Raw genomic sequence first — 21,542 nt, forward strand, 5'->3', positions numbered from 1 at the left:
GCCAGGGATGTCTTGCAGGGAGGGGGGCAAGGAATGATGCCTGGCTTGGCAGCAGCAAAGCTGGGGACAGTTGGCTGAGTGGGACCAGCACCAGGCATGTGTAATGGGTGGGATGTGAGGTGTGTTTGGGTCAGCAGGGACAGTGATCTTGATGCGGGGGCCATCCAGGCAGGGAGGCTGCCTGCTGGGCACCTGGGGCTCACAGAAAGAGCTTGTCGTAGCAGGGCTGGCAGTACATCTTGTCACCGCGCTCGCAGAAGGTGCCCTTGTGCAGCCGGCCCAGGCAGTAGGAGCAGATGAAGTGCTCGGGGTGGTACTTGCGCCCCGCGGCCGTGATGCAGCGCCCGGTGACGGGGCGGCCACAGCCGTGGCAGATGCTGCCCTGCCGCTGGTGGAAGTGCAGCTCACAGTAGGGCCTCCCCTCCAGCTCGAAGAAGGACCCGCCGCTGAAGCCAGTCAGGCACTCCTGGGGAAAGGAGAGGGGAAGGCTGGCGTGGCCCTGGAAACACCCCCAGTACGTGCATCCATCCCCGCCGTCCCACTCACCGTGCACACGAAGCACTCGGTGTGCCAGACACCCTGCAGGGCTGACAGGTACTTGTCAATGACAGGGCGCTCACAGCCCTGGCATTTGGGGGCGAACATGGCCAGGAAGTCCTGGTGGCAGTACGGCTTCCCATTGTGCTCCAGGAACCCTGCAGGGAGGGGATTTGGGATGGGCACCCACCTGGGGATGGCTCACACTGGGATATGGACACGGTGGTACCCAGGATAGGAGGCAAAGGAGAGACTATGGGGAGCTGTCGGATGGGGCAATAAGTGCAAGAGCAGGGGATACCTGGGGTGTGGGCAGGACCCCCGCACCTATTCCTTGGCACATACCCTCATCTCCAAACACCTTCCCGCAGTGGGCGCAGAAGAAATGCTCGGGGTGCCAGGTCTGCTCCAGGGCCGCGAGGACTTTCTGCAGGAAAAGCTGAGGTGAGGGGGCTGGGGGGAGGCAGGGGAGGCCGGGGCTGGGTCACTCACTCACTCACCTCGCGGATGGGGCCGGCGCAGTAGGCACAGCGCGGGGAGAAGGCCTGGTGATAATCCTCCTCGCAGAATGCCCGCCCGCCCTGCTCGAAGAAGGGCTGCTTGTCCAGCTCCCGCCCGCAGCGGGCACAGGTGAAGTGCTCGGGGTGCCAGGTTTTGCCCAGGGCTGTGAGCACCTGTGAGGAGGAGGCACGGGGGCTGTGAGGGCGGCTCCGGGGGATGCCCAGGGGTGCCAGGCTGGCAGTGAGGGCTCACCTTGCCAGCGATGGGCTTGCAGCAGGAGGCGCAGACACCGGCAGGTGCGGCCACGATTCCCAGCTCCTGCAGGTCCCGTGTGAGGCTGTCCAGCATGTTGTCCAGTGAGGATTCCGTGGACACCCCAGCTCCCTGCCCTGCAGCTGCCAGCTGCCAGGAAGGAGCATGGTGAGGTCTGGGTGAGGGCCAAACCCCCCAGCCTGGTGGCCCAGGGCCAAGGCTCACCTTGCTCTGCGTGTGGCCCAGGTCAGCCAGGAGCTCATCCAGCTGCCGGGCAGCCTCCGTGTGTGGGGGCGAGGGGAGCAGCGGCTTTGGGACTGGCACAGGGGTGCTGGGTATGGCAGAGAGGGGAGATGCTGTGGTATCCACCCCAAGGCCAGGACTAAGATCCCCTCCACCTCTGCCAACCCAGCCCTTTCCCACAGGCCACCACAGGGAACACTGTAGGTATGCAGGATACAATCTGTCCCAGGTGACCCTGGATGGCAAATCCCAGCAAGGAACAGACATCCCCAGATGGCTTTGCCTTCCCATGGCTGTTTTTACCTGTACACTGAATCCAAACCTTCTCCTGGAGGCTGAGCTCGAGGTGGCAGTGGCACCTGAAAGGACAAACCCTTGTGGCAGAGCCCTCAGGGTGCTCCCCTGGCAGCTTCCACTGCCCAGCTCCACCACCCCATCATGAGCTGAGGGGTCTCTGTGCCCAGGCATTACCTTTGGGGTACCATGCTGGGCATCTTGGCAGGAGCTTGGTCCCTGCAGTGCATGGTCCTTGGAGGCCAGGCAGGAGCTCTGCTCCAGTTCTTCCAGCAAAGCATCTGCACAGAGACACCCAGGTCAGGCCCCACAGCCACTAGCTGCCCACCCTGCGGTCTTGTACTGCTCCCAAAATCTAAGGAGCAAAAGGAGGGTTGCAGCAGGTCCTGCTGGCCAGCTGCCAGCCCCAAAGGGCCCTGAGCACCCTCCCTGAGGCCCCCATCCCAGTGCAGGATGTGCCCACCTTCCCAAAGAGTGTGAGTGGGGCAGAGTCCTGCTTCCCCACACCATCCCTGACCAGCAAAGAAACCTCTGCCAGTCCTCAGCTTGACCCAGCATAAGCCCTGGCAGGGAAAAGCTCACCCTGGGCCCATCCTGTGTGTCCAGAGCACCACTTCCCCCAAGGTGGGCTGAGCACTTTCCCTTTCCTCTTTCACCCCTCTGCCTTGGCTGTCCCTGACACTGGGAACAGGGAATGCTCCCAGCAGTGTGGCTGCTCCGCTGAGCCCAGTTCCCCACCCCAGGCCAGGGATGGCTCCCAGCTCCCGCTGGATGCAGCCAGGGTTGTGGCGCTGCCTCAGCCCATTTCCTGCTCTCAGGCTGGTTCCATTTTTGGCCAAGTGCTCGCTCGACCACCGTCCCCGTCGTTGCTGTGGGATGGGAGAGGCACAGGAGGGAGCAGGGCTCCAAGGCTGCCCCTCAGTGTCATCCCCTCCCGGCCCTGAGGTACAGGAAGGAAGAGGCTCCCCGGAGTTGCCAAAAATGTGACCCCAAGCCAGGCCTGGCTGCAGGATCAGCTCTGGAGAGGCCCAACTTACCCAAATCCTCCATCCTGCCTTGGTGTGGGGTCGCAGGGCAGGGGCAGCCCCCCGAGGTGCTGAGATGGCAGCAGAGGCTGCGCCGGCTCTGTTCCGGTCTCGCCTCCGCCCCCCGCGCCAGGGTTTGTCACCCAGGGTTTCCTCTGTGGGCTGCACACACCACGTGTGACGGGTACAGCTGGGGCACAGGGAGCCACAAACAGCCCAGGCAGGGGCTGCAGAGGGGAGAAACTGGCCAAGGGGCTGCCCGAGGAGCTCCAGGAGCCAGGATGTGATGTCCTGCTGACCCAAGTCCTGTCCAGAAGCCACCGGCCATGTGTGACAAGGGATGGCGTCCCTGTGCTGGATGGAAATAACTTTGAGGCAGCATGATGGAGCAGTGCTGTCACCTTCCAGCAGAGCCTTGCCTTTGGGGGATGCTTCTGGAGCCTCGTCATCGATTCCCAGGTAACAGAAAATCCCTTTTTGGCAGAGAAATCTCCTGGCACTGCTGGGAGCAGGCAGTGGATGTGGAAACAGCTCCAAGGGACTGGGGGGATGTCAGTGCCAGAGGTGGGTGCACATGGCTTGGTGTGTGCTTTGGGCTTTTGTTTGGTGTTTGGAGGAGGCAGCACCTGGTAGGTGACCAACAACATCTCTGTCACCTTGGCCACCAGCCCTGACAAAGCGTCACCAGGTCCTGGCTTGGGTCCTCTTTAGCCCAGCCAGAAGAATCTTGGGAGCAAAGGCTGAGAGCCACAGACTCCATCCAGCACCCACAGGGGTCAGGCTGGCCCTGCCTTGGCCCTGCTCCTGGGCACTGCTGAGCCCCCACGGGAGGGACAGGCTGGAGCTGAGCCCCTCAGCTGCCACCTCAGGGTCACTTCATTCCTGACTCCATTTTGTCATCTGCTCACAGCAGGGATATCCAGCCCAACCCCGCCTCAGGAAAAGGCCCCGGGGCCACCAACCCGCTGTATCCGGGCTGTTTCAGGCCAGGAATGCTGAGAGCCCCGCAAAGCCCAGAGGAGGCACTGCTGCTGTCACTGCTGGGGCTGCCTGGCCATGGCATCCTGGTGTCAGGCCTTCCCTTTCTGCACTCCACAGAACCTTCCTGCCTGCGGAAGGTTTTGGGCTATTTTTAGCTTTCTCAGTGATTTAGCGATGTGTGAGCCCAAGTGCATGCGAGCATCTGGAGCTGGAATACCTTAAAACTTGTCCTTACAGAACCCAGAGGCCGGAGGTTGCGCTGTGCCCTGCCCTGAGCTCTGCTCCCCTGTTCCAACAAGAATTAAGTAACCCAAGCCTTGCCTGCAGAGGGGAAATCAGTCATGACAACGGCAGGGACAGGTTGGCACAGGGCTGACAAAAAGCAGGGACAGGAGGAATCCCTGTGCAAGGATCCCAAGGTTTTCTTTAATGCAAGGACATTCTCATCCTTCCCAGTGTCTGGCTCAGGGGAATGTGGCTCTCCACAGTGAGGGGGTTTATTAGCACTCTCTCAGGAACTGTTGGACACACTTTTGTTTTCTAGGAACATGGCAGAGCTCAGGCTTTGAAATGCAGAAGCAGAAAGGATTTGAAATGCAGAAGCAGAAGGGAGCAGCAGGCGCTCGGAGCCCTCTCACTGCTGGGAACCAGTTCAGCAAACAGGATTTTCCAGCTCAATGCTGCAGGCTCTTTGAACCCCAGTGATTTTTGCTTTTTGTCTCCCGAGGGATGATGAAGAGCACCTTGTTCTGGGAAAGTGTCACCCTTTGTTCTCTTGTCATAAAGCACTGGGTAAGATTGGCCAAACCCTCCTCTCCAGAGCACACCCCACTCCTGCTCCCCAAGGTCCTGGCCTGGTGTAACATCTTGCTCGGTCCAAAAGCCACCGAGGGCGGCTGGGACAGCAGGGAAAGTGACAGAATGGTGACCGTGACAAAACCCGCTCCTGGGAGGTGCCTTCAGCGTCTGCGGGGGCGAAGTTTTGGTGTTTTGGTGTGGATTCAATGTGTTAGTGCAGTTCCTGTGGGACAGGTGCTGCTAGGATTGTTCTGGGGAGGGACTCGGGCCTTGGAGACCACGGGGGGGAGGGTGCCCCGGCACAGCCGCTCCCGGGGCTCCTGCTCAGGCGCCGTTATCGGCGGGGACACCGCCGGGAACGCGGAACTGGCACTACCTTAGCTCCGGTGGAACTACAGCTCCCGGCAGGCTCCGCGCATGCGCGGCCGGGGGACGGAAGCAGGCGGGGCCAGGGCTATGTGCCCCGCCCCCCTTGCGCCGGCCACCATTTTGTCACCGACTTTCACCCGCCGCCCGACGGGGCGTTTTTTTTTTTTTCTTAAAGGAGAAGCGGTAGCAAAAAGCGGCTCGGCCGCCAGGCCCCGCCGGTACTACGGGCGGCGCCGCAGCCCCACGGCACGGAGCAGCCGCGTGGGGCGAGGCGGCGAGCGGCTTCCCCTGCCAGGCCTCGCCCGAGGGGCAAAGGGGCCCGGGGGCAGGCGGAGGGGCGCAGGCAGCGGCGGCGGTAGGGAGCCCTGCGGAGCCAGGGCCTGGGCGGCGGCCGCGCGGCGGACGGGCGGTCCGGGCGGAGGGGCCTGCGGGGCGGCGGCGGCGGGGGCCGCGCTCGAGTGGGCGCCGAGCGGGGCCAGCCGGGGGGGGAGCGGGAGCGCGAGCGCATCGGCCGTGGCAGCGCTTGCGCGAGAGGCGGTGCGAGTCCGGGGCGCGCGCGGGAGCAGCGCCCTGATTGGCCGATCGGCGGTGGGGGGGCGGGCCCCGCCCCGGCCGGGCCGCCCATTGGCCAGGCGGCGCGAGAGCGGCGGGGAAAGGCGTGAGCGCGGCGGGCGGGGGCACTCGGTCCTGGGGGGCAGGGCCGTCCCCTGAGTCCCGCCTGCGGATTGGTGGACGCGGGCACGAGGCGGGGCGCAGGGGCCGCGCGTGAAGGCGGGCGGCGGGTGCTGATTGGCCGTGGGCGGCGGGGGCGGGCGTGCCCGGCCGAGGGTGGAGCGCGGCCGTCCCGGCCCCGCCGCCGCCGCCGCCGCCCCGATGCCGGCGGGCACCGAGCAGCCGGGGGGCGCCGCCGCCGAGCCGCCGCCCGCCCCGGGACCGCCGCCCGCCGCCGACCGACCGCCGGCTTCGGGCCGCCGCCGTCCGCCGCCGCCGCCTGCCGCTGATCAGGGGGAGGAGTCCGGCGGCAGCCGGGTGCTGAGGGGCGGCCGGGAGCGCGGCCGCGCCGCTTCGGCCGCGGGGGGAGCTGCAGCCGCCGCCGCCGCGTCCCGCCGCCGTAAGGCCGAGTATCCCCGACGCCGGCGGAGCAGCCCTGGGGCGCGGCCCGCCGCCGAGCAGCCCGCCGCCGAGACGCCGCCCGCGGCCAGGAAGGCCCCCCGGGCCGGGTGAGTCCCTGCAGCGCCGGCTCCGCCCGCGCCTTCCGGGGGTCGCGGCCGCAAGGGGGGGGATGCGGTCTCTGCCCGACCCGCGCGAACGGGCCCAGGGCTGCCTCCGGCTGTGGGGTGCCCCGCGCCGCTGCCCCTTTGTTCCGGCCGGGCTGGGTCGGCCCCGCCGGTCCCTTCCCAGGAAGGGCCGTGTCCCGGGAATCGCCGGCTGCGCAGCGCCCTCGGGCAGCGGCCGCTGTCCCGGTGCCCCGCGGCGCCAGCGCGGTCTGGCTCCCTCTGCCAAAGGTCCGGGTGAGGGAGGCGGTGGGATCCTCCTTCCCGGGAGGAGAGGCTGCGTTCGCTGCGCTTTCGGTCCTGAGCGGGACACCGGAGCCTTCGGAAGTGCAGCTGCTCTCCCCTGTTCTGAGCACACAACCCCCCTGGATCACTCCTAATTGTCCTGGGCATGGCTGGGCCTCTGCTGCTGGATATTCCTGTAGTTCCCCTCAGCTTCCTGCGGCTGAAACAATCCACCTTGGCATGAGGGGTTGAAAACAATGATCCTATAGAGAGGCACCGCGGCTTTGGGGAATTGGGGCTCATCTCCATGTCATTCAGTTCCTTGTTGCTGCCCACCCCATAGAGTCTGGCTCTTACACTTGCTTTTGTGCTTTTTTTCAGGTCCACAGATAAAGTCGCTGGTAAAGGTAAGAGTTGAATTGTTCACTCCTGGTGTCGTGTTCCATCTAGAAAGTCTGGGTTGTCCCATGGTTTAGCCCAATCCTCTTTTTGGATCTTCCTTTTAAAGAATATTTTAGTGCTGGGTGATGTGCAGTTTCTTTCTGAGTGTCTCTCAAGACTGTGGAACTGTGATAAGCTGCTGCTGTTGGCACGTACCCAACCTGCAAAATCTCACTGTCCCAAAAAGCACTCGGTTTTCCATGGCTGTTGGAGCATGAGGCTGAGCTGCTCCATGGTTTGACAGCTCTTGTTGCACAGCAGTCCCAAGCAGTCGGCAAATCCTGGGTTCACTTCTGTTCTGTGCTCAGGAATATAGGAGTAGATCCTCAGGAGACCTGGGATAGTTGTGTGGAAATCAGAGTATTCAGATATTCACAGTTGTTGTTTTCTAGTTTTAGTGGATTATGGATTTTTTAGGCTGATGTCTTCAGGGGTAAAAGAGAAAATTATTTAGAACTGGGAGCATGAGTAGGGTCTGAACACAAAAGCCCCAGCTGTGGGGATCTGCAACCTTTAGCAGAGCTTTTGTTTTCCAATGCACACTGTGAACTTTGTGCACCTATTTAAAAATTTCTTGTTTTAAAAAAAAAAAAAAAAATCCAGTGGGCTTTGCTCCTTACCTGGTGATGACTTCTGAAACAGGTCCAAGTAGAGGGCTTTGTGTAGTGTTGTTTTTGATCTGGCACCAGAGAATTGTGGCAGAATGAAGCCCTGAGGAAAGGAGGTCACACACCTGTGCCGATGAATTCCCTTTTCTGCTGGAGCTGCCCGGGTTTGTTTGCCAGCAGCTCTGTCTCGGAGGCTGCTGTTATTCTCGTGTTTTGGTAACTCTTTAGCTTTCCTCCTACAAGACTTTATTCCAGTTGGGTGTGGAAATCCATCGCAGTTCCAGCTGCCAAGGTGTGTTTTTATAGACTGAAGCAGAATTAACCACTGTGTGTTGAGTCTAGATCTTGCTTGTGTGTATTTACCCCTCACTGTGTACAGGGTGGGCAGCATAATGTCAGAGCTTCAGGCTTTTATGTCAAAGCAGAGTTGCTGAAATGTCTAAAAAAGTTTAGCTTTGTATGTCTATAGAGTTAAGACTTTCTTGGTTTTTAGTTTAAGGAGAAATATTCATTGGCAGTGGTAGAAAACGGGCAGAATATTCCCATTTTTACCCCAGGAAGTGAAAGTTGTCAGACTGAAATTCCTGGGTTTGGGGGCTCTCTGCACTCGAGCCATTTTAGCCTTTAACTTGGCCTCTGAGAGTTTCAGCTGTGCTTCAAGGTGAGAGTGGGAAAAGTGTTTGTTAAACTTCTGGGGCTCTTTTTTTTCCCAATTGCATTTGCAGCCAAAGTTATGGTAGGGATAGTTGCGTGGAAATTGGCACTGGGAAGTGCTGACTTCTGGGCCAGAGGAAGTCTGTGCCGTGGGGGGTGGGGGTTGTTTGTTTCTGGTTTGCTTTTTAGTCTACAGGAGCACAGGAGTGAGGAAGCTGCACTCCTGTGTCTTGGCTGCACGCTGGATGGAGCCCTTGTGCACCTTGTGCTGCTTGGAGGGAACCTGGAAACAGGCTGAGGAGTGTCTTCCTCCTCCTCCTTCCTTCCTTGGACAGGTTGTGCAGGAGCAGGCGGAGCTTCTCCCTCCTCCTTCTGTTGGGCTTTAGCAGAGATTTTTCAAGGAGCCAGACTAGTGTAAGCAAGCAGCAGCTTTCCTTGCACAACAGGGTTTTTGGTAGCCAGGAGCCCCCTGTGAGCCTGGAAGGCAAAATCTCATTTGTCCTTTCACCCTGCATGGAGCTGGGTTAAGGTGCTGAGTGGTTCTGGTGAAGGTTTGGAATTCTGTGCTTGTGTTCCCTGATACAGAATTGATTTTTTTTTTTTTTTTTTTTTTTTTTTTTTTTTTTTTTTTTGCATTGCAGTATTAGCCTTTACTGTCAACTGCTAAATCCAGTTGGGAATATTCCCTGGGACAGCCATGGTACAAAGCCATGGGATCAGGCTTTTCCTGCATCCCCTGGGCAGTTCTGGCTGTGCAGGTCTGACGGGGAGTTTGGAGGGAGATCAGAGCCCAAGGTGTGTGTGTTGTGTTGTGTCACAGCCCGAGTGTGACTGTCACCACGGGGCAGCTGCAGTGTCAGCCTGTGCTCCCTGGCTATTCCCTGTTGCCTGCTTAGTCATGCAGTTGCAGGATTTCCCAACGTGTGCCTGAAGGAATATTGGATGCATAAGTAGAACGTTTAATCTCAGCTTACAAATGAATTTGTGTAGCTGCAGTCGCTGTGTAGCAGAATTCACGTCTGCCTTCCCACAGCGCTCTGTATTCTTGTGGGAATAATTTTCATTTTAGTCAGGAGAGTCACCTCCCTGGAAGCCCATTCTCAAATCCAGGGGTTTTGCTAAGAAAACAAGTTAGGTTTGGCAAATTTAAAAAAAAAGATGGAAAACTTTAGGGCTCAGGAAGTGGCAATTGGTTTTGTACAGAGAGGACTCACATTATACCAAAGAGTTTTATTCTTAATGCTTCATGCTCTTTTTGGGAGCATTGCTTTCCCTTAAGGCTTTGTCAGTGTTTGGAGAAAGCAATGTCATTTTTTAAAACCAAACTGTATAAAAACGCACTGAATTTAAATAGCTCAGCACCAAACCCTCCAAGGATTTCCTGTATCCCATCTGTGCAGTTCCACAGTGCTCTGGTGGGGAAGAGCCCTTTGGATAGAGCTTTGCACTTGGATATTTTTCCTGAGTTTCATTTTTGTCCATGCCATTATGAAAGCAGGTGTTTGGTGCCTTACCCACTGTGTGGTTGCTTCCTTAAATCCCAGAGGTGTGCATTTGTTGTGGTGCATTTATTTTTATAGAAGCTTTTTAACTTAGCAATTAATAGTTTATTTTCTTTTCACCTAACTGTACACATGTATTTTCTGAAATTGTCTGCAGGGTCAGTAAGAAGCTTCCAAATGCCTTATAAATCAAAGTTCAGCTCTGTTGAAAAGCAGAGCAGTGCTCAGAGTCTTGTCTTTTGATTGTCTAAACAAAGCCACAACTTCACTGTGAGTGTCCTTCCAGGTTTCCTTTCCTTGTCCCTTCTCCCAGGGACTGGCGTTCGCTCGTGATTTTTAATCTATTTTTGATGAAGGAAAAAGAGACAAAAATTTATTCCAATCTAGGACTTCCCATATTTTGAGCAAGGGCTTTGGTGATGGCTGATTCCAGCTGTTCCTGCAGCTGGACACTTGACAGACAGAAGTTCCCTGGTGCAGCCCTGACCCTTGGATAGGGACCAGGGACCATGTTGGGAGGGTCTGGAGTTGGAAGGTTTTTCAGCTCCTAGCTCTGTATCACTGTCAGCTGTGTGGCAAGGTAAATAATTGATACATCTCTCTCCTAAGGATGGGGTTTGGGAGGTACCTGGGTATTCTCTGCATGTGAAAATGCCCTGAATCTGTTAGACACCTGAAGCACAGGAAGTAGAAGAAGAAATCCTGGGAAAAGGCTTATCCAAGACCTTCACTTGAGAGGAGGGAAACAGAGCTGCTGGGTGAGGGGTGTGCTCTGATGCAGGACTGCTTCAGCTCTGCAAGCATGATTTTTAACATGATAAGTATTATCAGCTGAATGCCCGATCTTCCAAGGGAGGAATACAGCTCTTCCAGAGCAGCAGTGCTATCCCTGGCAACACAGTAGGGGTTGAGGGGGGAATTTATAGAGGATGGTTTCAAGTGTCTTTGGGTTTGGTTTAGCATTCAAAAATGAGATGTTGACCACAAGGACTGAGAACATGCAGCAGTCACCTTGAGATCTGCTAAAGAAATCCAGGAGGGTGCAGTTCATGTTCTGATGGTGAGGTTTATACGTGCAAGACACAGCTTGATGGTTTACAACACAGTGTGATGCCTCACATCCGGGATTCCAGTCAGGCTTTTCCAGCCAAATGTTGCTTATTCCCACCCTGTTAATCAAGGATCAGACAGTGAGTAATGCAAAGCAAACTACATGCTAGGAGAAAAAGGATCATTTGGTTCAGAAGGCTTGATGTAAAACTGGAGATTGCAGACTGGGAGGAATCAGAGAGGTTGTGGATTGCTCATCCCTGGAAGTATCCAAGGTCAGGTTGGACAGGGCTTGGAGCAACCTGAGCTAGGGGAAGGTGTTGCTGCCCATGGCAGGGGTTGGAATGAGCTGATTTAAGGTCCCTTCCAACCCAAACCATTCTGTGACCAGCTGTAACATTTCAAAGGGTGTTGAGTTCATGACGGCCCAGTGTCACAGCAAGTGCCAAAAAATGTGATCAAATGAACTGTACTCGGGAATTTTAGTTTTTAAGGGATTAACTTGCTCACAAGACATTTCAGCCAGTTCTCTTTATCTTGCCAAAGCATGTTTGGAGACCAGCCATGAGCCAAAAGGAAACCACCTGTACAAGCTGTAAATAAGTGTGGAGGCCTCAGGCTAACAGCATTTGTGATGCTTTTTGCTCTAGCACAGCACCAGAAACATCCAGCTCAGATCCCTCTGGGATATTGCCAGGTGTACAATTCCAATGAAGTATATGTTTGGGGAATTCTCTAAACACGACTTTTCACATGGCCCAACTTTGAAGCTGGCCTTTCATAAAGCACTTGCTGAGCTTTATGAGTGTCTCTTGTTGTGCTTAGAGCCCGCAAATCATTGTCTTAGAAGCCTTTATCCAAGGGAAATACAAGCTGCTTTTAAATATTAGTGTCTTTCCTTAGAGGGAATGTGAGGAGAGTTTTAAGGGAAGGTCTGCTGAGGTGAGGGCCTGGGGGGGCTGAGCAGGTTCCCACAGCAGGCAGTGATGCCTTGGGTTTTAGCTTCTATATTTTTCATATTCTCTGCTACCGGGTATGTAACTCCAAAACTTCATATTAGATGTTAGTAAGTTCTCTTCACGGGGTACTTTGACAAAACAATCCCTTCCCAGCTAGAGAATCAAGGAAAGCCATTACCCAAAAAGCAGAAACAACAGTGAAGAGAAGGGGGCAAGCCAGAGGGGTGAGGCTTCATGACCTGGAGCTGTAACTTGACAATTGAACCCAATATGTAGATGAACCAAAACTTAGAAAAGCGTAAAAACTCGTGACCAGGAACCATTCTTGGATTCGTGTTGGGCGTAGCCCTGGCCAGGCTCTGGGTCTGGCCAGGCCCTGCCAGTGTATCCTCCTGGCAGGATACACTGCCCAAGGTGTATCCTTTTGAGCCTTTCAATAAATACCTATTTTATCCATTTAGCTCCGTCTAGTCTCTGTTCCAGATCAGCCTTTCTAGGCGTGAACAGGGGCTGCTGTGATTTAAGGTGCGATTTAACGAGGAGATTTAGGTGTTTTGTACTCTGATGAAACACCCTGCACTGTGTGTTCCAGCTCCCAAAGAAGAGAAGGAGGAGGAGGAGGAGGTGTCTGGCACGCTCAGCCATGGCTCTCCCGTGGGCACGGCGCGGCCCAGCCGGAGCTGGCGCAGCAGCCGGACAGCGGCGGCCGCCCGCCAGCGCGACCCCGAGAACTCCCGCGCCTCCAGAGCCAAGGCTGCCTCCCTGCAGCTCATCTGCAAGTCAGAGCCCAACGCCGACCAGCTGGAGTACGGTACGTGCCACGGAAGGCCCGGGGACAGTCAGGGCTGCGGGTGTGACTCGGGGCGTGTGGCTGTGCTGGCGTGGTGCTGCTTGTCACGGGTGCCTTCTGCCACCAGCACTCCCGGCTCTGAATGTTGTCGGAGGTACCGTGAGACAGATGAGCTCACTGCAGCGAACACACTTTGAAACCTAATGGTGACTTTTCCTTTCAGTGGTCACAGACGAGCATCAGTCTCCAGATGGAGTCAGGTAGGACATCTTATTTTGTGGTGTTTCTTCCTATTCAGTGTCTCAAAGTGGGCCTGAGTCGCTTGAAAATAAATGTTAGTGTGAAATGATCCATGGGACTGACAGTAGCTCTGTCTCCTTTGGCCCCTTGCTGTTGCAGTTCCAGTGTGCACAGATGTTGGGAGATACTGTGGAAAAATGGATAGTAAGATTTGATCTGGGCATTCCACCTGGTAGATTTGTTGCTGTGGTTGGGTGGGCTCAGGAGAGGACACAGCTCTGCCTGGCCTGTTCTGGTTGTCACTGTGCTCCTTGGTCAGTGCAGGCTGGTACCTTTCCCCAGTCATGCTGGATGAGGAAGTGCAGTGTAATAGTGTCTTTCCCATGCTGGGGAATGGTGCACAGATATTATTCTTGCAGTAGTGGCCAAGCTGTTGCTGCCAAAGTCCTCTCTTCTCCTTTTCTCCCAACAGTGATGATGATGAGGAGATGCTCATCAGTGAGGAAGAAGTTCCCTTCAAAGATGATCCCAGAGATGAGACCTACAAGCCCCACCTAGAGAAGTATATTGGATTATGTACTTATTGGGGGTTTAGACCAAAAAAATATGGGCATGTTACCTGAATTAGCTTAATATGCCCCCAAGCACCTGTGCTAGTTGATCTGGTGGAATGGTTCTAAACATGGCCTGCATTGGCCAGAACTGTTGTCTCAGGGACTGAAGCCTTTAGAGCCTTGCTGGCTGCTGGCTACTTCCCTAAGCCTGGTTCTTATTTCTGCTTGAAAGTGGGATTGAAGAACAGACTTGAACTTGGGTCCAGTTTTTGTTGAAATCTTTGTAAAAAGCAGGCAGTGGGAAGAGTATTGGAGTAAGGTGTTGTATTTGTGTCTTCGTAGGGAAGCACCAAAGCAAAGGAGAAAAGCTAGCAAGGGGAAGGAGGAAAAAGAAAGGCAGAAAGAGATTAAAGTGGAAGTGAAAGAAGAGAATGAGTTTCAGGAGGATGAAGAACCACCAAGGAAGTAAGTAAACTCTGCAGTTGCGCATGCCAGTGTGTGCTGTGTGTTTTGCATTCTTGCTGGTGTACAACAGTGTTTAATTGTTGTTGGTTCCCCCCATCCCCCTCCTCCTCTGGGCCTGACAGCTGATGGGGCAGCGCTGTTTATCCTGTGCCCTCACATCTTGCCTGTCTTCAGCTACAAAAAAATCAGAGTTTAGCTGAAGTGAAGGGGTTTTTCATCATCCTGTGGTTAGTCAGCCTCCCTGGGTGTGACCACACAGTGGGAAATACTTCAGGGTTCTCGGGTCGGCTGTCTGTTCTCTGCCCCGAGATGTGTGGGATGGTTCTGTGGCAGCCCGCACTCGGAAGAATGAGTCTGGACTCTTCACTTTTTTGGTCTTCAGGTTCTTTATTATTTCTTATCTACAAAATTTTCTTGCTGCCTAGCCAAAGTCCACTCAGCATGGCAGCCACAAGCACTCCCCACTGCCCCCAAGGTGGTGTTGTCTTTTTATACTAAAAACTACGTATATCATATTTACTTTTAATTTCCAATACCTATCACCTATGTTAGACAGTGCACTTCTACTCTAAACCAATTTCTAAGTGCCAACATCACAGCAGAAAATGGAGAACAAGAAGAAAGAAGGACTAAACATGCCCTGATTCCTCCATCTTGTCCCCATAACCCCTATACCAAAAATCCTAAAATCTACATTTTCACCCTGTGAACACCTTGTTATTACACCATTCAAACCTGTGTGGCTTTCACATCCCTATGCCAAGCTGGCAATTCGCTGGAAGGATCAAAACCAAGCCCGACAGGGTTCTTGGTAACTCTGGACATCCGGAGGGATGTGCTGAGTTCCCACACTGGGTGTCCTTACAATGGGTTCCTTGTGATGCCTCAAGTAGATCCTGAAAGCCAGTGGGAAAGGGCAGCATTCCTGCTGTGTGCTGGGGGCAGACACTGGGATGTCTTGTCACTGCAATACCTTGTGTGTGTGTGGTAAGTGTCCTTTTTGTACAGTTAGGACTTCACCAGAGGTCAGGAAAATCAGCTGTTTTTCCCTTGCTTTCAAGAAGTAAACAATAAACTTTTGCCACCCAGTCAGTCACCAGTTGCTGACACCTTCTGGTGTGTGCTGTCCCTGGAACTCATGGCTGAAGCATTCCTCCTGGCAGCAGAGGGAGATGGGTTTATGTGACTGTGTCAAAGCCATTCTTTGGGATAATGTGAGGGGAAAAAAAGAAAAAGGAGCTGGTTTTGTACCTCAGCTCCTCTCTGAGTGGTTGGAACAGCCCGGGCTCCCTCTGCTGACCTGCTGCACACTTGTGGTGTAATTTCTCTTGCTGTTCCTGAGCTGCTGCTGATTCACAGTGGAGAGGAGTGAGGAGGCTGATATTTTGAGAACATTTTTGTCTGTTGGAGACTGCTTTCTGAGGCTTGAGGTTTTGTTGTTTGAATCAGACACTACTTTCTGTGCGTAATAAAACCTGTGGCTCTTCTGAGGGCTTGGCTTGAATGCTGAGTGTGTGTTCAGCGTGTTCCTGGCTTGCCATCAATACAGATGTCTCAGTAGAGTGTAGAAAATACTTCCATCAATCTGCTCCAAGTGTCTCTGCAGCAATGGGATCAGGCAGGCAGAGCTGGGCAGAGCTGTGGCTTGGGAGGCTGCAGTTTACATGTGAGCACAGGTCTGCTCAGACAGAGCCTAGATTTTTGTCTTGACAGGTACAGAAGCTGCTGTGGCTAATTCAGAGCCCTTTAAAATAGCTGCTGGATCATTAATCCCATTCTTCCTGACCAGGCAGATGGATGTTTTCCTATGGTGTGGAATGTTCCCCAGCAGAGCAGAGGAAACAGGGTGCACTGTTGGTTCTAGACCGCGTTGGCAAAATACGTGTTTATGAAAAATGCAGTAGGAAATGGGAAGTATTGAGAGAGCAAACTGTGTGAAGCATTTATTTCTCTGGAATTCTCCATCTTTTAAATCTGTCTCCAACTTGCACTCGGGTTTTTTTCTAGACCATGCAGTTAATGAGGCGATACAGCATACACTTCAAAGTCTCTGCCCACTGCTAATGTAAAGAAGCTTCTCTCAGTTCTGTTTCTGTATCCATGTTACAGGAGGGGAAGGAGGAGAAAGGATGACAAGAGCCCAAGGCTGCCCAAGAGAAGGTAAGTGGTCCTCTCAACCCAGTTGTGTTCTGCAGACTTGCTTCCCTTGTGTCCTACATGCAGACAAGGATTGTCCCAAAGCCATCTCTCTGCCTTAAAGGGAATAAAAACCAAAAACAGCAGCATGCCTTGTCTTCCCTCTTCTCCTTCCCCTGTAGGTGCTGGTTTAATTTCTTCCAAGTGAACCAGCCCCCTGCCCACTTCTCAGTTGATCCCTCCTATGGCATTGCCCAGCAATAAGGAATTGCTTTGTCAATTCTGGGTCTCCTGAGGTTTTCCCAGCTCTAGGGAGAGCCCTCAAGTAGTGGCAGGAGAAGAGGTGGCTCTTGGACAGCAACTGTATCACAGCCCAGGCAGGGATTTTGGAGCAGTGGTGCTTTGCTGTGCTTGCACTTGTTATTTGTGGCATGAGACACATCAGCCCCTCACAGCACAGAGAACTGTGATTCTAAATAGAATATCTATAGAATCACCTGGCCGTAGAAGCAGCCAAGCACTCTGCCCCTCTCCTTGCTGATTTCCCAGGAAGAAGCCCCCGATCCAGTATGTGCGCTGTGAGATGGAAGGCTGCGGCACGGTCCTGGCTCACCCGCGGTACCTGCAGGTTGGTGGGGCTGTCCACTTCCTCTGTGGCACGTGGGAGGGCAGAGAAGGGGTGCTTGAACAGGCAGCTAAACCTCCACTGGCACTCACACCCCTTCCTGATGCTGTCATTTTGGAAGACTTCATTGTGGCCAGTTGTAGCCGTGTGTGCGAGTGTCTGTCAGGTTGCTGGATGTCCATATGTGTTTTTATTTTCCAGTGGGGATCTAAACTTGAGTGAACCTCAGCTGTTCAGTCAGCCATGAACAGTCTGCAAACTTCCACTCTTTCTTTCCAGCATCACATAAAATATCAGCACTTACTGAAGAAAAAATATGTGTGTCCTCATCCCTCCTGTGGTCGGCTGTTCCGGCTCCAGAAGCAGCTCCTGCGTCATGCCAAACATCACACAGGTACAGAGGGGTGGGAAATAGATGCAAACTCCTCTTCAGGTCAGTGAACAGATAGAGGGAAAATGGAAAAGCCTCTGGGACTTCTGCAGAGAGTGAAGCCAAGTCAGGTGGCATAGATTTGCAGCAGCAGCAGCAGGGTATTACTGTCTTCTGGATTACCATCTTTTAAGCAAATGAAAGAAATAGACTATAGAGGTTTTAATTCTCCTTCTGGCAGGCATCACTCAGGGGCTCTGTAGGGGAATAAGCCTCAACAGATAAAGTCTGATTTATCCCAATTTGCCAGTCTTTCAGTTTTGGTTGGAGTGGATAATTAGCTCTTAGGAGAGTCTTAATTGTGCCTCTCCTCTCCAGATCTGCGGCTGTGGTGTGTTGTGGGATACCTCCTCCTCCCAGAACTTGTAGCTCTGCTCCTTCTTGGGCAGCTTTACCTGCACTGCCTGAGAGTTGGGAAAAGGGGCAGGTCTGTGGGAGAGCAGTGCTGCAATTGGTGTTGTCTTTCAGATCAAAGGGATTACATCTGCGAGTACTGTGCCCGGGCCTTCAAGAGCTCCCACAACTTGGCAGTGCACCGGATGATCCACACGGGCGAGAAGCCCTTGCAGTGAGTACCTCTGCCTGTGCCTTGCCCTCCTGCTCTGAGGGACCCCTGAAACACCCATTTCAGAGCAGCTCTCAAGTCAGGCTGGAGCCTGCTCCTGGTGTTGTAGCTCTCTTTGAACACACACTTGAGTCACCTGCTCCTCGGGCGTGTCTTGGTGTGGATCTGGGGAAAGTAAGCCCTCAGTAAATAAAATCAGAGCTGGAGCTGCAGTGACATTAGCGAGCTCCTGCTGTTCTTCTGAGCTGCCACCTCACTACTATTGTCCTTATGAGCATGTGTGGATGTCCCTTTGTTGTGACCTCCTCCTTGTCCCCTCCAAGGTGTGAGATCTGCGGATTCACCTGCCGGCAGAAGGCTTCCCTCAACTGGCACATGAAGAAGCATGATGCAGACTCCTTCTACCAGTTCTCCTGCAATATTTGTGGCAAGAAATTCGAGAAGAAGGACAGCGTGGTGGCCCACAAAGCCAAGAGTCACCCCGAAGTGCTCATTGCTGAAGCACTGGCTGCCAACGCGGGTGCCCTGATCACCAGCACCGATATCCTGGGCACTAATCCCGAGGCCATTGTGCCACCCACAGATGGCCAGGGCCTCCCGCTGCTCCCCGACCCCCTGGGCAGTGCTCCCCCAGCAGATTGCTTGCTGCTGAGCCCAGAGGGAATGCCAAAGCCCTACTGTGGCGGGGCAGAGCGAGTGAGCCTGGTGGCTGACGGCAAGCTCTTCGTGGGCAGCGGCAGCAGCGCGAACCCAGAGGGGCTGGTCATGAACACAGAGATGCTGGGAGCCAGCACGGAGGTGCTCATTGAAGATTCAGACTCCACTGGACCCTAGTGGCAGGGGAGCACCTGGGTGCTGGGACAGTTGCGACTCTGTATTTAAAAGGAAAAGGAAAAAAAAAAAAAAAGGAGGAGGCACTTACTGAAAGAGAGGAAAGTTAAACAAAACTTACAATACTAGTAAATAACTGAAGGGTCTGCTCCCCTCCAGCGCGGATCACAGCACATCCTCTTTCTCCCAACCACTTCTCTCTCTCCCACGGCCCCTTGGTGGAAAGGGGCACGTGCTGCCATTGCCAGAGCAAGTTGGATTGAGCGGCGGATTTCTCCAAGGGAGGGGGGCACTGCTGAAACCCCTCGCTCTACCCCAAAGCAATTGTTGCCTTTCTGGCTCCATGGCATGGCCCCACTGGCAAACTAAAAAGCGTTGGACGTGCTCTGGAGAAGTTCCTTAGGACTCCCTCTGCCCCTGGTCCCGACTTCTATGCACCACTGCACTCTGGTCCTTGCAGTCTCCTTCTTCCTGGCCGGGGCTGGGAGTTTGGCACTTTAGCCCCTCGGCAGGGTGAGCTGTGAAGCAGCAGTGCACATCCCGCTCCCACCACGCTCCCCTGCTCCAGCCCTGGCAGGAAGTGGAGGGAGGGAACGCCCTGGCTCGTAGATCATGTTTGCTTGGAGAGGCCCGGGGGCTACAGGAGCCCTGCGTGGGAGAGGCAAGGAGGAGCATCCCAGTTTGACGACAGTAATTTGCACTTTGAACATGCTTCGTTTTTGTGTTGTGGTAACAAGATTCCTTATTTATTGTTTAAAAAAGGGTCGGTATTTTTTAGTTCTGTTCTTAGGGGCGGGGGTGGAAGGGGTTCAGGCTGTTTCCCAGTAGGCTCCAGTGCAGGGAGCTCCAGTGCCATTGTGCCAGCAGCTGGGAGAGCTGAGGTGAAGGCAGCGCTCTGGAGTCAGATGTGTCTTGCAGCTTTTGCAGAGTAGAGGGAGAGCCCCTGGAGAAGAGCCTGTGTGCAGTGGGAGTCTCTGCAGCAACGTGTTAGCAGGAGGATGAGGTGAGTGATGGGCTGTCTCTCCCTCCCTCCCAGCTCTGGGTGAGCTCCTTGTATTAAATGCCTGTTTTGCCTCCAGCCTTTTGGGGAAGGACGTTGTTAGCCAGGAACTTGTTCTTGTGACTCTTGGGACAGCCGTGAGCTACTTGCTGCTGGGGGATGTGGTGCTCCTCATCCAACTCTGCCTCTCCTTTCCAGGTCTGGACAAAGACACAGTTAGCAGGGACTGGATTTGGTTTTCTCAGGCTTGTTTATCCAAGGCAATAGATTGATGTGGGACTATGGGGCTGTCAGCTTTTCTCCCTGCCCTCATTTTGAGGGGGGATTGTGTAGCCGTGTTCTGAAAGCTTCTCTTTTCTGCATAGACACCCCAGCTTTCCCTGAAACGTGGCGGGTCAGGTGTTGCCTGCTGGTGTAGTTAGGGCAGCTTTGAGCCCTTGGAAAAGTTTACATAGGATAAGATGTGTCTGCTATGGAGACTTGGATTTTTTTTTGGTCTTCTCTGAAACTTTGTGTGGAGATTCAGTGGCCTTGAATTCGTAGCGGTTTTGGAAGAGGTGAAGAATAACCTGTTTTTTGTTTATTTGCTTGTTTTTTGGTTGGGTTTCTGGGGTTGGGAGCAGAACTGAAGTATCTTGTCTGAGCACAAGATCAGCTGAGTTGGTCTGTAGCACACAGCAGCTTGTTGAAATCGGGTACCTGGGGGTCTGGAAAACCGCAATAAAATGTGGAATTTAATTGGATTAACAGGAAACTGACTCTGAACACCCACTCTGTCCGCTGTGACGCCTGGAAATCCAGCTGTGGCCCAAACATGCTGGCTTTTCTCAGGCTGTTTGTCCTGGTTTGCCCCCTCTCCCCCTCCCTTCCTCCTCCCCCTTGCACTGATACCTTTGTCAGAGCAAGTCGAAGCACTTCCTGGTGTAGGGGCGGATCGAGGCTGAGCAGTTGGGTGCCCCGTGCCCTGGGTGTGGGTATCCCGTGGTCACACTGTGGCAGCAGCCTGGCTCACGGGAGGGCCCAGCACACCTGGTGGCAGGTCTGTGGTAGAATAGTGTTAAACTAAATCAGTTCCTTCAGTTGAGATGATCCAGTGTCTTTCTTGGATTGCTTTACTGTGGTTTCCAGCAGGAAACTTTCTGGGTGGCAGCTGGTCCCCTCCCCTTGCAGGCTAGAGAAGGGGCAGCACTCTGGGGACACTTGGTGGCCCTCGGGGCAGGTTGGCTTTGTCCTTCTGACATGGTGCTGCTGGAGCTGTGTCTCTGCTGGCCCCTGTGCCTGTGGGAGGTGCAGGCTGGGCAGAGCCTTGCACAGAACACTAAAGGAGAGCTTGGGGGTTTGTTGGTCGAGGGATGGCACTAAAAGGCCTTTGGGCCAAGGGCTTGCTCACCTCTGGTGACCCAGCACTTGGCACCAGGCTGGGGGAGGCTGCCTCGTCCCATGTCCGCCCCAGTGGAGCAGGGTTTGCCCCTGGCTGCACTTCTGGGATGCAAAATCAAACATTTCCTTTGCTTCCCGGCCTGGACACCTCTGATCCCTGCCGCTCCCTGCCTTGTCCTTCCATGACACCTCTTGTAGCTCTCCCTTTTCTTTTTCTGGCCGTGGCCAGGTGCCTGTCTGTCTAACCACAGCCTGCTCGCCCCTGATGCAGGAGTGATGTGTAGCTCCCTTTCCATGCCCCTCTGAAGCCCTAAAACTGACACAGCCCTCCTGCAGCTCCTCCTCCCCTCGATGTCTCTCCTTCACTCGCATGCAGTTTGCTTCAATAAATTATTGTAGTAGTTTGCAATAAACTTTTTTGTATTTTTTTCCCCTGTATTTATTTTTTTCTCCTCCTGGGGAGGGATTGGAGGGGGCAGGAGGCCCTTTGGCATGGGCAGCACTTGAGGGGCCCTGGGCCACTGGCCTCTGTGGCTGAGGGGTTGCTGTGGCCAGGGGCTCCCCAAGCTCAGCAGCTGCTGCAGTAGCCACGGGGTGGCAAGGAGCCTGCTGGGCATATGGGGATCCCCCAGCCCTGGGATCCCCAGCCAGGCACACTGGTATTCATGGGAAGCTGCTTTTCAACGCCTGGGGTTTTTCTCACTCTTGATCTGGGTAATGCATAACCAAAATAAACATACTGAGGAAAAACCAACCCAACCCGAAGGGCTGTTTTTGTCTTGGTATGTGCAGCTCACCTGTGGGGTGGCTGGT

The 21,542-nt window shown here is 54.4% G+C and overlaps 3 protein-coding genes across 3 annotated transcripts; 2 read left to right on the forward strand and 1 right to left on the reverse strand.

Moving 5' to 3' along the window:
• Window positions 1-6: 6 nt before the first annotated feature.
• On the reverse strand, window positions 7-2,877 carry LPXN (leupaxin). Its single transcript, XM_036384562.1, has 9 exons — window positions 2,865-2,877; window positions 2,005-2,108; window positions 1,837-1,892; window positions 1,516-1,621; window positions 1,291-1,440; window positions 1,038-1,211; window positions 883-964; window positions 547-695; window positions 7-466 (listed from the first exon to the last, which is right to left on the reverse strand). Exons 1-9 carry the CDS (start codon window positions 2,875-2,877, stop codon window positions 200-202), a joined length of 1,101 nt encoding a protein of 366 aa, XP_036240455.1. The 3' UTR covers window positions 7-199.
• Window positions 2,878-5,048: 2,171 nt separating this feature from the next.
• Window positions 5,049-5,711, forward strand: LOC129046713 (uncharacterized). Its single transcript, XM_054515075.1, has one exon. The coding sequence runs from the start codon at window positions 5,049-5,051 to the stop codon at window positions 5,709-5,711; it is 663 nt and encodes a 220-aa protein (XP_054371050.1).
• ZFP91 (ZFP91 zinc finger protein, atypical E3 ubiquitin ligase) lies at window positions 5,544-21,158 on the forward strand. The gene is made up of 11 exons (XM_036384071.2): window positions 5,544-6,220; window positions 6,881-6,906; window positions 12,306-12,524; window positions 12,727-12,763; window positions 13,216-13,305; window positions 13,640-13,762; window positions 15,872-15,922; window positions 16,448-16,526; window positions 16,803-16,917; window positions 17,422-17,521; window positions 17,842-21,158. The coding sequence occupies exons 1-11, from the start codon at window positions 5,874-5,876 to the stop codon at window positions 18,350-18,352; spliced, it is 1,698 nt and encodes a 565-aa protein (XP_036239964.2). The 5' UTR covers window positions 5,544-5,873; the 3' UTR covers window positions 18,353-21,158.
• The last annotated feature ends 384 nt before the right edge of the window (window positions 21,159-21,542 follow it).

Source organism: Molothrus ater, chromosome 6 (assembly GCF_012460135.2).
Source record: "Molothrus ater isolate BHLD 08-10-18 breed brown headed cowbird chromosome 6, BPBGC_Mater_1.1, whole genome shotgun sequence".
Classification (NCBI taxonomy): Eukaryota; Metazoa; Chordata; class Aves; order Passeriformes; family Icteridae; genus Molothrus; species Molothrus ater.